The sequence below is a fragment of the Plectrocnemia conspersa genome, unplaced genomic scaffold (assembly GCF_051122295.1).
Source record: "Plectrocnemia conspersa isolate PC_06_02 unplaced genomic scaffold, ASM5112229v1 ptg000009l, whole genome shotgun sequence".
Taxonomy (NCBI): domain Eukaryota; kingdom Metazoa; phylum Arthropoda; class Insecta; order Trichoptera; family Polycentropodidae; genus Plectrocnemia; species Plectrocnemia conspersa.
The window spans coordinates 3,011,195-3,026,437 of NW_028277173.1; the positions used below are offsets into that span (position 1 = coordinate 3,011,195).

The window sequence follows — 15,243 nt, forward strand, 5'->3', positions numbered from 1 at the left end:
GAAACGATTTTTTTTAACAAAATCAAGTACCACTAATTATTTTTTAATTATTTAATTGTATATGAAGAAAAAATAAAATAACGATATTTGTTATAAGAATATACTATCAAAAATATAATTAATCCCTTTTGGTGCCCTAAAATATTCAAAGATGTCAGTAAGAGTCTGTTGAAGTCCCCGATAAGCATGTGGTATTATAACTTTACAACGTGACATGCGTGTTAACCATAGGACGCCTACGCGCATACTGAAATTGCGCCGAGTTACTCGTTCTATCTCAGTTTGCGAAACACCATATCATTATCTCTCTCACTCTCGTCACTTAACACGCGAGAGAGCGAAAGGGAAGTATCTCACCGCTCGCGCTCGAAAGAGCAGCTCCTACTTCGGTCTCTGACTCTGGTTCGGAAGCGCTCGAAGCTGGCCAAGTCGACTGAATTACCCCCATTTTACCTCCTATTCTCGGTAACCTCGAACAACTTCCGAGAGATTATAGAACGGACAGAACCGCACTCGACCGAAGTAACCCTGAAGTAACCCAACTTCCAGAGAGTATAGTACAGGCATTATATTTTATGTTGTGGGTGATTTTGATTTAACTATCGCCTTTAGTAGTTCGTTATCAATTTAAGGCTTAATAACTGTCGCCTCCATCATTTTTAAGAAGCACCATTACACTCCACGTTTATTAACAATCAAAACCATTGCTTAGTTTTTTTATTTTGGGTCCTTATTTTATATCAAAGCAAAAATAATATCTACGTGATTTTTATTAAGCTAAAATTAAAATGGTAAAACTAGCAATTATTTACCTAGCAATCCAATAGATTATTTGTAATTTTTATTACATAAAAAAATAAATAATATCTTAATTTATTAAACAGAATCATACACATATTTTTTTAGCGAAAAGATCCTTCTGAATATAATCTATAGTTATAAGAACAATATATGTTTTTTAACGTTACCTAAATAATTCATAATAATGAAAAGTTAATATTGACTATTTAATGAACTTCGGAGGTCCAGAATTAAATAGTAAATTATTGGAAAAATAATCTATGAATATAATTTCACGATCAAACTTATTTAAATTGTAAAATGATATTCAGTGAATCAAAACTGTTTATTTAGCAAGACTAAAAATATTTTCATGATAATTTTCGTATCGATATAAAATAAATTATTAATTTCTATAACCGTCGTCTTTGATGGAAGGTTAAAGCGTAGGTTGCGAGAATTTAAACAGCAATGATAATGTTTTTTCGTTGATACTTATAACATAACAATTGTAAGCTGAAAATAACGTGAGCACACTTAAAAAAATATCTCTCTGTTTAGATTCATAATACGCCCAGTGTCATTTCAGACCAAAACTCAAGATATTCGAGTGGCTTCTAGTGGGTTTTGAAGACTCGCCACCGCAAAATTCAATAAAGACCTTTCGTCCTTGTTTGGGCAGGTCCTTCCCCACGCTCCCGTTTAAAATCGATTAACCGGATCATAAACGGAGAGATTACAATATGCGAAACAGCTTCTGTTTAAACCAATGATTAACGCTGAAACTTCACGTTTTGATTCAAGCCATACCTTACGCAAAGTATAAAGTTTAATGAAAAGAAGCCCACACGCTTTCAAGAATAAATTTTCAATTGTGTGCAAACTTTGATAGTATAAGCCTCGTAACTTTCAAACTAAACGCCACAATAAGTTACCTAACCGACCGTACGTAACACAATATGTGCTTTATAATACACTGTATATGCTCGAATTGCCAACAATCTCAATTATCCCCCGTATAGAATGGTCAAGTTTAATATTTCATTTATAAATTACATCCGCGGCCATATTTTATTAGATGTCGCGAAAGGTCGCTCTCGGACAGAGTCGTAACGAGACATCTTTTTACGACCGTCAAAATCCGTCGTAAAATGACGAAAAGCACTCGAAATGACACAAGTTTAGCCATCGTTGTGACATTGTTCCCAAAGGATTACAGGCAGTTGAAAAGTGTAGTTCTAAAGGAATATGTTTGGTGTGACAAATACTTTCACAGTTAATTTATTTTACATTTTGCATTACAAATCCCGAAACGAGTGTCGTTTTTTTCAATTAAAATTTTAACAGTCAATTTTGCTTTAGCCCATGATACCTGAGTACGTATTTTATAATATCTATATTGGTGCACATCTGGAATCTACAATTTAATAATTTAAAAAAAATTGGTTCGCAAAATTTACGATGGCAGAATTTATTCGACAGACCTTGCTCCTTTCGACTACTTTTATTAAGATTAAAGTAAAAAGCTCCTGGTGATTCAAGGTGACTAAAACAAATTAGACGATCAAAGTGAAAAGTTGCTACAGACTTTTGTCTGAATTTCGATGGTGTCGGCTTACTGGTTCATCTGTATCAATTTAGCGTAAGCTTCACTGGTGACAAACTCAAGGCTAACAATGAAGAAGTCATATGTAAATTTAATTAAAAATATAAAGATAGGTTACCAATCTTAATGTACGCTCGGGATAAGGATTCCGGTTTGTTATTGTGTGCGTGAACTGTGTGGCTCAAAACAATTTCGCTCAGAATATTTATTTTTTTTATTTTAAAAGAAAATATATGTTTATTTAACATACATACATCTGAGCTAAGTTGGAAATTTCAACGGACAATTAAAAATATATTATATAATCGAAGAAACCAGACATTGATGTCATTAATTAAATATTTGCAAAATTCAAAATCTTTCACTAGTCAAAAAAATAATGAAGTCTTTAGCTATTCTTCAAAAGCAAAAAGATATAAAATGTGGAAAGAAATTATTCGCAGATTGTTTAATGGCTCGACGACTCTATTAAATCATTAGAATCCATTAAATAAATTAAAAAATTATCATTGGCGCAACGATAAGAATAATAACTTTTTTAAGCCTTACAGAGAATAGGGTAAAAAAACCAACAACGTACGGATTACTGGAAAAATAATTAAAATATTTTAATCCACGGGTAAGAGAACGAATAACTTACAATGTATATTTGAAGCCTTGATATCAATTAACCCAGATATGCCCAAGAAATTTTGTTCTCTTAAAATTTCATTTATAAATAAAAAACAGTGGCACGAGTTTAGTTACCTACTTATGGGACAGTGGGCATATCTGGGTTAAACCAATATCAACACAAAATTATTTAAAATAAATCACTAGAGAAGATCGAACTTCTATGCCACACTGCACTTTAATGACAAATACAGCGTTGACGAATCAGCGACTGTCCTTAAAAGAAAAAGAGAGACAACGAAGTACACGCTACATCGCTTCTCCCTCTCATATACATGTACACGCACACAATAACCAACCGGCATCCTTATCCCGAGCGTACTCTACCGGCTGGCATCTTTTTGTATACAAATAATTATTTGCATTTTAATTTTGATGTGGTCAGGTGTAGGGAGCCTTAAGAACGGTCCTCAAAAATCATGTCATAAATAAAAAATTAGCACCTTGTACTATGTTATTAAACCGTAATTTGGGAAAATCGTAAAAAATATATTCAACATGATTTACTAAAAATTAGTATTTAATAATTATTATGTATGTAATATTTATGCGACTAAATTTAATTCATATATTTTCTACGAAGATAAAACGAAGTTTGATTATTTTTTAATTAACAGATTAATTTCAATTGTACCCTTTTTTCAATTTTGTTTTTACGAAATCGTTGCTTTTCTTTTCACATATTTTTGTAAACGTTTGTTTTGACAAAATATGTTTTTATCCACAGTTATGATTTCAAGTATCTATTTATTATGTTATCGCTCGTCATTATCGGACGTCTACTTACATTAGCTCCAGTAATGGACATAATTAATATTATTGTTGAAAAAATGGACGCAAAATTCGCTGCACAAGCGAAGTTGATTGCGGAACAGCAATCTCTAATTGCGCAACTAAAAAGTCTGCTAAAAATTCAAGCTGCAACCCAGCAGCAACAGCTCACAAAGAGAAGAAAAAATAAAAAAATAATCGCAAAATCCATGGACTCTAGGCCAAGCAATGAGATGGTGATAGGCTCAATTTCGTCGTCACCAATTCAACCCGCAGTCTCACCGACTCGTCGACGACACGCGTCAGCTCCTTCGGTTGCAGAGAAAACCCCAACGCCTGTGCCCGATGTCTCGCCATTTGCCTGGACCGAAGTCAGGAAGAAGAATAAACAAGCGCGCAATCAGCTTCTTCGCGGGTCTGGACAGCAGGATGGGTTAATAAAAGCAGCTTTAAAAATGAGACATCTACACGTGCTCTACTTGCACCGGGATACAACCGCGGATGCAATTATGGTATATCTAAAAGAAAAACTAAAATCATGTGATGTGTCGGTCTCGAAAATCATTACAAAGGGCACAAGTTATGCATCATTCAAAATTGCAGTTCCTGATGCCAAACTAAATGAGGTTATGTGTCCAGAGTTATGGCCATCTGGATGCTCATTTAAAGAATGGAGATTTCGGAAAGGCGTTAAACCTTCCTAGGAAGAGTTCGATGGATCCCCTTTCGATTTTTTATCAAAACGTAAGGGGATTAAATTCCAAGACCGTCGACTTTCTTTCCGCTATCTACGCACAGGAGCATGACATCATCGCTATAACGGAAACGTGGCTGACTGATTCCGTGCTGAACGCTGAGCTCTTCGACGATCGTTACACCGTGTTTAGAAGAGATCGATGCAGCAGAGGCGGAGGTGTGCTCTTAGCTGTCCGCAGAGATTCAATTCATGCGCGAAGGCTTGCGCATCTCGAAGCTGACGGAGAACATCTCTGGATCCTCGTCGAGACGAAACGAGCTTCAATCGTTATATGCGTGTTATATTTTCCGCCAAATCAATTAAAAGACGTTACTGCTGCATTTTTTCGTAAGATTCAGTCGGAATCTGAATATTTTTTGAAGAAAAAATGTATCATCTTGGGTGATTTTAATTTACCTACGAACATTAGTGCCAATATTGACATAAGTTTAATAAGTAATATTTTTAATTTAAATCAAATAAATTGTGTCAATAATAATTTTGGTGACAAATTAGATCTAATTTATACAAATGTAAATAATTGCATAGTAATTAAGAGCGAATTCGTATTGGTGTCGGAAGATAATTATCACCCGGCGCTAATGATAAAATTAAATATAAATAAAAATGGCATAACTACGAATGAGTTGGAATGTGTGAGCGATCGGAATGATCTCGGATGGTCGTTTGGAAATTGTGTAGATTTTGGTTTATTAAATAATTTACTTTTAGGTATGGACTGGAGCCGAGTTGGCGGGTGCGTTGATGTTGAATCTTCCCTGGCGGCCTTCTATGAGGTTCTTTATCGTGCATTCGACCAGCTCTTTATTAGAAAGCGCCCTCGAGTGCTTAACGTGTCATATCCTAGATGGTTTTCTCATGAGATCATCTCATTGCTAAAAAGAAAGCACGCCTTTCATAAGTTATGGAAGAGATCGGGACATCCATCTGCTCTAGAGGAATTTCGTTCATTAAGAGCACGCGTTAAGTGTTTGATAATTTCCTGTCATCGCAATCATTACAAAAATTGCCAAAAACAAATAATTAATGATCCCAAAGCTTTCTGGAAATTCATTAGCACTAAACGCGCTACTCAGTCTACGTTGAAAGTGATGAACCTCGACGATAAAACATTGGACGGTTCACAAAATATTGCTGACGGTTTTGCGCAATATTTTCGTTCTGTTTTCGAGGAATATTTTTCGCCTTCTGCTCAGTCGCTTCCTTCTTCATGTTCTTGGTCTTCAGTACTGACCATCAGAGAAACTGAGCACTCAGATCTTAAATACGGATTTAATAAATTAAAGACAGGGCGTTCTTCTGGACCTGATTTAATTCCCGATTTTATTTTGAAGGGTTGCGAAGTAAGTCTCGCTGCTCCTCTAAAATGTATTTATGATCTGATACTCAAAACATCATCATTTCCTGATTTATGGAAATGCACAAAAGTCACCCCTATTCATAAAAAGGGTGACAAATTATATATAAAGAATTATAGACCAGTAGCAGTGTTGTCAGCTCCTGCTAAATTATTTGAAATAATTATTCATAAATATCTTTACAATCACTTTCAGCAAGTTTTATTAGACCAACAGCACGGGTTTCGTCCTGCCCGTTCCACTGTTACTAATCTTCTGTCGTTCACCAAAACGGTGACAACTTCTCTCGATGCCGGAATTCAAGTAGACGTCGTGTATACAGATTTTGAGAAAGCCTTTGACAAAGTTTGTCATACGTTATTATTAAAAAAATTGTCGAACCTCGGTTGCTCAGATAATTTAACTCGGTTATTTTCAAGTTATTTGAGCGATCGTAGACAGTTTGTAACGTATGGTGGCCGATTGTCAAAGGAATATTTTACCCCTTCGGGGGTTCCTCAAGGATCCAATCTGGGACCTCTGCTTTTTGTGTTATTTATTAATGACATAAATACTGCAATTAAACATTCAAGTTTTCTTCTGTACGCAGATGATTTAAAATTATATAAATGCATTCGATCTGTTGCGGACTCCTTCTCTCTACAAAGTGATTTAGACTCTCTGTGGAGATGGGCTTCCGTTAACCGTCTGCCCTTTAGTGTCGGAAAGTGCCATACTGTGTCATTTTCTCGATCCCGTTCGCCATCAGCTTATTTCTACCATCTCGGTGGTAACATTTTGACTAGAGAAACTTCCATTAAAGATCTCGGAATCACTTTCGAGAGCAAATGGAGGTTCTCTCTACACATACACGACGTCTGTGATAAATCTTCCAAGATGCTCGGCTTTGTTATGAGGAATGCCTTTCACTTTGACGATCCGTCAGTTATTCGCATCCTCTATGACACCTTAGTTCGTAGCATTCTTGAATCGGGATCTATAATTTGGAATCCCCGAATAGCCAAATATTCCCTTTTAGTGGAAAAAATTCAAAAAAGGTATTTAAGATACCTTTACAAAAGGACATTTGGTTATTATCCGTACTTATATCCCAGCGCCTTTCTTTTAGGAGCGTTGGGATATGATTCGCTGAGTTCTCGCAGAAAGCTGTATATCGCTAAGCATTTTTTTAAATTACTAAAAGGTGCTGTCGACAATCCAGCTATTCTCGAGGAATTCCAGTTTTGGGTTCCTGAACATTTTCGAGAATCACGATCGAGACCTCTTTTGATGACCGTTAGGGCTAGGACATCCGCACTTGCCGACTCGCCTATGGCTGTGGCCATCCGGCTCCTTAATACTCTGGCATTACATATTGACCTATTTAATGTCAGCTACGAGGAGCTGATCCGGTTTATTTCATTCAATTTTAATATTTTATAATTTTTTTGTTATGTTTAAGTATTTTTATATTTATGTATATATACTTTTTTTTTATGTTTTATAAATTTAAAATTTGTTTTCGACCATCGTGGCGCATTGGGGTAACCTGTTAGGCCACGATGGTCTTAATTTAATCTAAAATAAATAAATTATTAAAACCAAGATTTTTGGAGTTAAAAATTACTAAAAAAATTATTCACTTAAATAGGGTAAGAGCAAATTTTTAAATACATTGCTCCTACACAAAAAAAAAATATATATATATATATATATATATATATATATATATATATATATATATATATATATATATATATATATATATATATATATATATATATATATATATATATATATATATATATATATATATTGTATATATGTGGTTGAATGGTATATATATATATACATACCATTAAGGAAATATAAGTTTGAAACTATTTTACACATATTTTTATTTAAAAACTACAAATATAAATAATTATTTTGTGTGTCTATACTTAATTAAATAAATTATTTTCCTAAATTTATAAATAAATAAATAAACAAACCTTTCAAGATCTCGTAAAGAAAAAAATTGTAAACATATGTTATAATAAATAAAAATTACATTAAATCAAAGTACAATCGAATAATGTATATGGTTATATAATAATAATTATAAGCAAATTAATTAAAATTAAAATAATATATAAAAAGCATATCTATAGACTTTCTAAAGAAACAATTAAGGAAAATATGAATTTGACTGAATTTTTTGGCATAAAATAGCTTCAAAATCGCTTTTTAACTTTTGTGGTAATTTATAAATTATAAAATAAATTTAATGTATTTACGCACTGTTTTTAAAAAATTGTGCGCTTGACAGTAAATTTGTATTTGTGTAAAAAATTTTCTATATTGTGTGATTTTATATTGTTATCAAAATTAACAAGAAACTATAAATATGCAGGTGTTATAAAAAAAAAACATATTTTACAAAAAAAATAATCTAAAAACACAAACATATTTTCTCAGTTATATTTATATACTTTTTCTATACTATTTTTAATGAAATATCAATATAATTAACATATGCCTAATTATTTTACTTTTCAGTCTCAAAAATAAAAAATCTCTAACAGTCAATACACAAAACTTTATAGCAATTTTAAAATAAAATATGCAACAAACTTATAACTTATAAATGCAATTTATGCAATGAAATATAATAAATATATCATATACAATTATTTTATAAAAACAAAACTTTTGATTGTTTTCAAACAAACCCTTTTTAAATTAATACATGGTGTATAAGAAATCTATATAATTCTTAATGCAAAATTTATATAATTATCTTGTCGAAACTACCCATAATCGTGGCCAAATAATTAGTTAGCAAAACTTGTTAAAATAGTCATAAAACCATTTTATGTGTGTTTCTAGAATTTGCTAAGAATCTAAATTTTGTCAGCAAACCAAAAAAGTAGTTAATGCATATACAATATTTGTAAACAAATATAATTAAATCCATTAAATAGCATTAAAAACAGGGATTAAATGCAAATATTTTAAGTACAGCTTCCCCGAATTACAGAATTTAAGTGTACCGATTTCAAATCTACTGTCACACGTGCTTAAAAATCTAATAAGATCTGACTTAGATAAAAAAAAGTCTGATTCTGCCTTGAATCATCTGTGTTGGTCAAAAGGTCTAGAACTGGAAAGGTCATTACATTTTATTATACTCAAGGATCAGAACAGAACTATTATTTCAGCCTCTAAACAGAGCTACGCTGAATTGATCGAAACGACCCTGAAAAACAGCATCTTATATTTTGATTGTCTGATCAGGTCCAACTAAGCAATTACACCAAATTTCGCAGAGGTTCATCTGATCTTTGATACGACTTTGGGCATGACATACATGCCTCTGGATTTTCAAAAGTTAAAACCAATAAAGCTTAAAAAACTGGGATCAATAATAAATATTTTACCATATAAGTAACGCGTCCCAGATTGCACAATGCAGATGCTGCTATCATTGCTAAATGTTGCGATTTTTAATCTACCGTCACGCGTGTTTAAAAATCTAAAAATATCAGAATTAAATAATAAAAAAACATCTAGTTCTTCCTTGAATCATTGGTGTTAGTCAAAAAGTATAGAACTGGAATGGACGTTACTCAGAACACTTTCAGGACTAAAACTACTATTTCAGCTGAACTCGCATCAAATAGAGCTACGCTGAATCGACCGAAACGAACCTTATAAACTTGATAAAATTAGCGTATTTTATTTTGATTGTCTGATCAGATCCCGCTAAGCAGTTACACAAAGTTTCTAAGAGACTTCGTGGCACAGTCATACAACAAGAAAATATACATTCAAAACATGTGAGTTCATCATTGCACAAACTGTATGGAAATATTTTACTATTGTGATTTAAAAATATTTTTTTAATATTCACTTTCGATTTTTATATTCCTTGTGTTCGCCACCAGTGAAGCTCGCTCAAAATCAACACAGACATTCATATGAGTATTGACTTATTTATATATTTAAATACAATATATTTCTACTAGTATTTATGAATATAAATAATTGAAGAAGCTTTAAGGATTAATAGTCAGTGCACCCAAAAAAATATTCTATGAATAAATAAATACATAGTACATACTTAAAATCATATTTAAATATTAATTTACAGATAAAAACATATTTTTTAATAATAAAAATACATAAATAGAAATTTTTGGACCATTTACAAATTAAATTTTCGTGTTATTTTTAAAATATAAAAAATAACTATAAATGCAATTTAATATTTATATTGCTTACAAATTACTAAAATAGTAAAATTAATTTTTGTAGTAATTTTTAACGCAAAAAACATTGTCGAAACAAAAATATGTGAAAAGAAAAGGACCGATATCATAAAAACAAGATTGAAGCTTGTGTTCGTCACCAGTGGAGCTCGCGCCAAATCGACACAGACTTTACATTCATGTCAACGCCATATTTTATTAACAGTTCATTCACCTCTGGGTCGTTCAAGTCGATTTAAAAATTTCACAACGTAGAGCCAGTGAGCCAGGCATTTGTATCGCGCAACGATAAAATTGTATTAATAATAATATGAAACATCCGAGCTTTTCAAAGTCATATAAATTTCACTGTAATTATTATTACGTTATTTAGTTAAGGTTATACGCTACCAGAAGCAAATCAGACCATCATTTTACGACCTCCAAAATCCGTCGTAAAATGATGAAAAGCTCTCGAAACGACACAAGTTTCGCTCGGCATTGTTGTAGCATTGTCCCCGGCGGGATTAGAGCCAGTCGAGCATAGTTGTCCGCAAGGACAATAATATGAATGTTTCGCATACGCGGAATAAACCGGGGGTTGGTTATTGGCGAAAGTTGAACCGGGCCCGCTTTGTCTACGCGGGTATAATTTTGGTAGTCTGAGCGGGCCCGGACCCGGGGCGGCGACGACACGGAAGGGGCGGATCGAAATTAATAAACTTTGACCCGGGATTTTCGACGGACAACTTTGGTGCGGAAGCGTCAGCCAGCACCACGTCCGGGCCCGGACCGTGTATGATCCGGCTAATCGACTTTAATCGCGAGCGTGTTAGCAAATACGGCGAGCCGGGATGGGGTGAGTGGGGGCGAACGGTCCTTATATTGGATTTTGCGGTGGATGTCCTTAAAAAGTAACTCAAGTTGTGTTGGAAAATGTTCTAGGGTTAATATTAATATTTGATAATTTTCAAGAGAAAATATTTAATGATTAACCACAATTTGAAACCAGGTTGTACATTACGTACAAATATATAATTGTATAAATTTGGTAAAAATAGTTAGATATAGGTTTGAACCTCTATTATAACAAAGAGAAAAAGAAAAACTGTTGTTCGCTGATCTCATTGTAGTTGCTTTAGTTCTGTGCAGTTCGGCGGGTCAGGTCGGAGAAGGACTACATGCCGGCTGACCCTTTGGGTCGATTAGACTCACATATTCACGAATCAAACTTTTTATTTAGATATATAAAAGAGCTTTTAAATATCATAGACCAGTGATGTCGAATCTTTTTACGTGCGCGTGTCAAAATTTCCCAAATATTTATCGACTGTCTGACGTGTCGAGCATTTTTAATGGAGAAAATGAAAGAAAAGAGTTTTTCAGAATTGTAATAAAAAAGTTCAAAAATGACACTAAAGTTATTTATTAAAGAGATTTTTGATTCCGTACGTTCGATGCCAAATGCTTTATATCTGGTTCATATTTATTTTTTTAGTTCATCCTTGCTTTTCTCAAGAAGTGATTTATGTATTATTTTACTGAGAAGATTATGCATACAACTTTCCAGAATATATTATTCAACTTTAGTTGACATTTGATTCGAAATTGGATGTAATTTTCAGTTTTAAAAAAAATATTTAAAGTGAAGACTAATTTTCGATTTTTTTTTTCGATACACGAAAATTCAATTGAATATGAATCCAATAGGATTTATAAGCGAATGGAGCACAAAATATATAAAGTTAGAATGGTATATGTATTTTAAATAAAATAATGCTAAATGAACATGTTACATTTTTGAAGTAATTTTCAATAATGAGTCAACTCTCAATAAGTTATGGAAATTCCCATGTTTAAAATTAGCATATCGGGTTATGGAATTATAAAAAAAAACTGTAAAAATACTGAATTATAAGGAAAACTCTTCAATATAAACTTTGTTGAACAAGTCAAATTTAACATATTATTTCTGTATGTTTATTCTAGATTTCTTGCGTTTATCTCATAAATGCCCATGCATTTAATATATTTCAAATATTTTATTTTATTTATATTGATTCAATGCACTGTAAAATTTATTTTTACTATCACAAGATGACAACATCGCAGCTCCGGAATACGCACACATAAATTAATTGATTAATTAAAGCGATAACTAATGCTTGCCGACTTCCAAGTAGCGGCCACACTGCCACAAATTTCATATGCCGTCTGGGTGGTGGGCGTGAATGACGTGCGCACGGCGGCTGCTGTCATATTTGCGCGCGATCGAAAAATGTGCCAAATAATCGCAATTTTTAAATTGACATAATATTAAAATTACACTACTGATAATTATAAAAGTTTGTGTGGGCACTCACCAATACAATATCAATGAAAACTTTTCAGTCGTAAATATTCAATTTACGCAAAATCTTTGTCGGCTTTTGCAAAATGCCATAAGGCATAAAAATGATACTTCAGAATACGAACACATCTGTGACTATCCTAGAATTTGTCGCCATCGATTCTAAATAAAAATTCGTTATAGTGTGACATTTATATAAACCGATCTAGGAAAATACATAAGGATATTCGAAACTACTTTTTTAACAAAATCAAGTACCACAAATTATTTTTTAATTATTTAATTTCATATGAAAAAAAATATAATAACGATATCTTTTAGAAGAATATACAATCAAAAATATAAATAATTCCTTTTGGTGCCCTAAAATATTCAAAGATGTCAGTAAGAGTCTGTTGAAGTCCCCGATAAGCATGTGGTATTATAAATTTACCACGTGACCACGATGCATCGCTCGACATGCGTGTTGACCATAGGACGCCTACGCGCATACTGAAATTGAACCGAGCTACTCGTTCTATCTCAGTTTGCGAAAAACCATATCATTATCTCTCTCACTCTTGTCACTTAACACGCGAGAGAGCGAAAAGGGAAGTATCTCGCCGCTCGGGCTCGAAAGAGCAGCTCTGACTTATTAATTAATTAAAAACCTTTTTTTAATTGACAGTGGTGGGTTTTTTATAATATGTAATTATTTCAAACATTTTTGATTTTTGGAACTTTTTATAATTTTCCTATGTTTGGCTTAGCAATGAACCAATTAAATTATTCGTTTTATAATACAAATTGTAAACAATTTCTTAAAAGAAATTCAAGAACAAAAATTGTTTAAAGAAGAGTTTTTTAAGTAAATTTTTAACCAAACATATAATTTCACAAAATTGAACTCATAATTACTTTCTGTAAAAATTATTATACTTTTATTTAAAACTGAATTTTTTGCTGTTAGATATTATATGAGTGATGTTTTTCATCTGAATTATATGACTTAACTATCGATATGATACACGCTAAGCTATCTTAAATTTCATAAGATTTTTTTTATAAAATTAATAAAAATAATAAGAAAGTAAATATTCGATAAGCAACTAAGTTGCAAATAGTGTTGTTTTTTTAATTTGTTGTAAAAAGTGATGTTTTTGCGTCATTTCTTAAGTATTAAAAACAATTTCAAATAGCTATTGAAAAAGTAGCTTTAAAATCAATTTAATTCATAGATACATATAGTTGTAATCTCAGCAAAATAATTCATATATTATATAAAATTACACTCAAAAAAAATTACAACTACGAAATTTTGAACCTGAATATCTGGGCTGTGAAGTTGGAGTTGGAGTTGGAGCATTTCAAGCAGAGTCGGAGTCGTCAAAAATCAACCGACTTTGACTCCTTTTTAACCCTTTCCACCCCGACCAATATTTTTTTTAATTGTTCGTCGTGCGCCATGTGATTTAAGTCGGTAAATAAAGTGAACAAAAGTTATTATGTACTTAATCAAATACCCGACAACAGCCAACCGGCCACATGTAGACACATAAAGTGGCACGGCACTAATCCAACCGAATGACATCCAGTGTTTTATTTAAATTAATGATTATAATATAAATATAATTTTGATGGATCATCAAATAATTAAAATATTATGTTACAACGAAAGATTTATATTAAATAAATAAATAAATATAAAAAAATATTTTTTTCTATTTCTAAGATTAACAGTACAAATAAAATGTTTTAAACAATATTTTCCTTTATATTTACAGTTCGAGTGGATGACATGTCTACCAATTAGTCCCATTACAACAGAACTACCAAGAGAAGCAACATCCATAGAATTGAACGGCGTAGGAGTTAGGAACGCGGTTAACTTGTAAACAACGAAAATGTAACTACATAATAAAACTATAGTGTATATCTTCATATAATATTTAACCAATGACAGTGAACTTGAAATGTGATATTTAACTGTGGAATTGTATAAGAATATATAAGACACATATATTATAAAGCATAAAACTATATATGTAATATATACATATACTACTATATAATCTTACACAAAAAAGTGTGTATAGGATTTATACATAATATTTACTAGGTATTAAATTCCTAATGCGGTCTTTTTTCAATTGATTATTTAATCCCACCATTTCTAATTTTGTACTTATTTTATAAACAGGGTGTATCATTGTTTAATTATAAAATGTTATTTTGTTGTTTATATAAGTTTTATACAATAGATATCAAAAATAGTATTCGAGTTCAATATGCGGCATAAGAAATCGGCTTAAGTTCTCGTATAATATAATACGTCTAAAAGCTTATACACAATTATACCATGTATTGTGTTTTATAGAAATATATATATATATATTTATATATATAATAAAAAAAAATTTAGTTTATTTAAAAACATAGTCTAGTCAGATCCATGCGTTAGAAAATGACTAGTCAATTTTTTTTATTTGTAATATTAAACAAATAAGCTTTTATTATTCAAAATATTGTATTTTATTAATAATTGTTTTTATATAAAAGCTTTTAAATATTCGTGAGGGTGGCTCAGTATTTTTTTTAATTATTGTTAATACAATATAAGTTATGACATAATTATAACTACTGGTTACTTTCTCGGGATTCTCGAATGTTTATAGATATAATTGTTGTGTAATTATTAATATGTATCATTATTATATTAATGTTTAATGTATAAATAATATGCTTATAAATATAATGTA

General features: G+C 31.6%; 1 protein-coding gene across 1 annotated transcript in view; it reads left to right on the plus strand.

The window, feature by feature from the left end:
* LOC148231557 (G protein-coupled receptor Mth2-like) overlaps positions 1-14,521 on the plus strand; it is a 254,151-nt gene extending 239,630 nt beyond the window's left edge. Inside the window, exon 9 of the mRNA XM_088192896.1 lies at positions 14,269-14,521. Coding sequence (XP_088049022.1) covers positions 14,269-14,379 — 111 coding nt within the window. The 3' untranslated portion in view covers positions 14,380-14,521. The remainder of the gene's footprint in view (positions 1-14,268) is intronic.
* Positions 14,522-15,243: the final 722 nt, after the last annotated feature.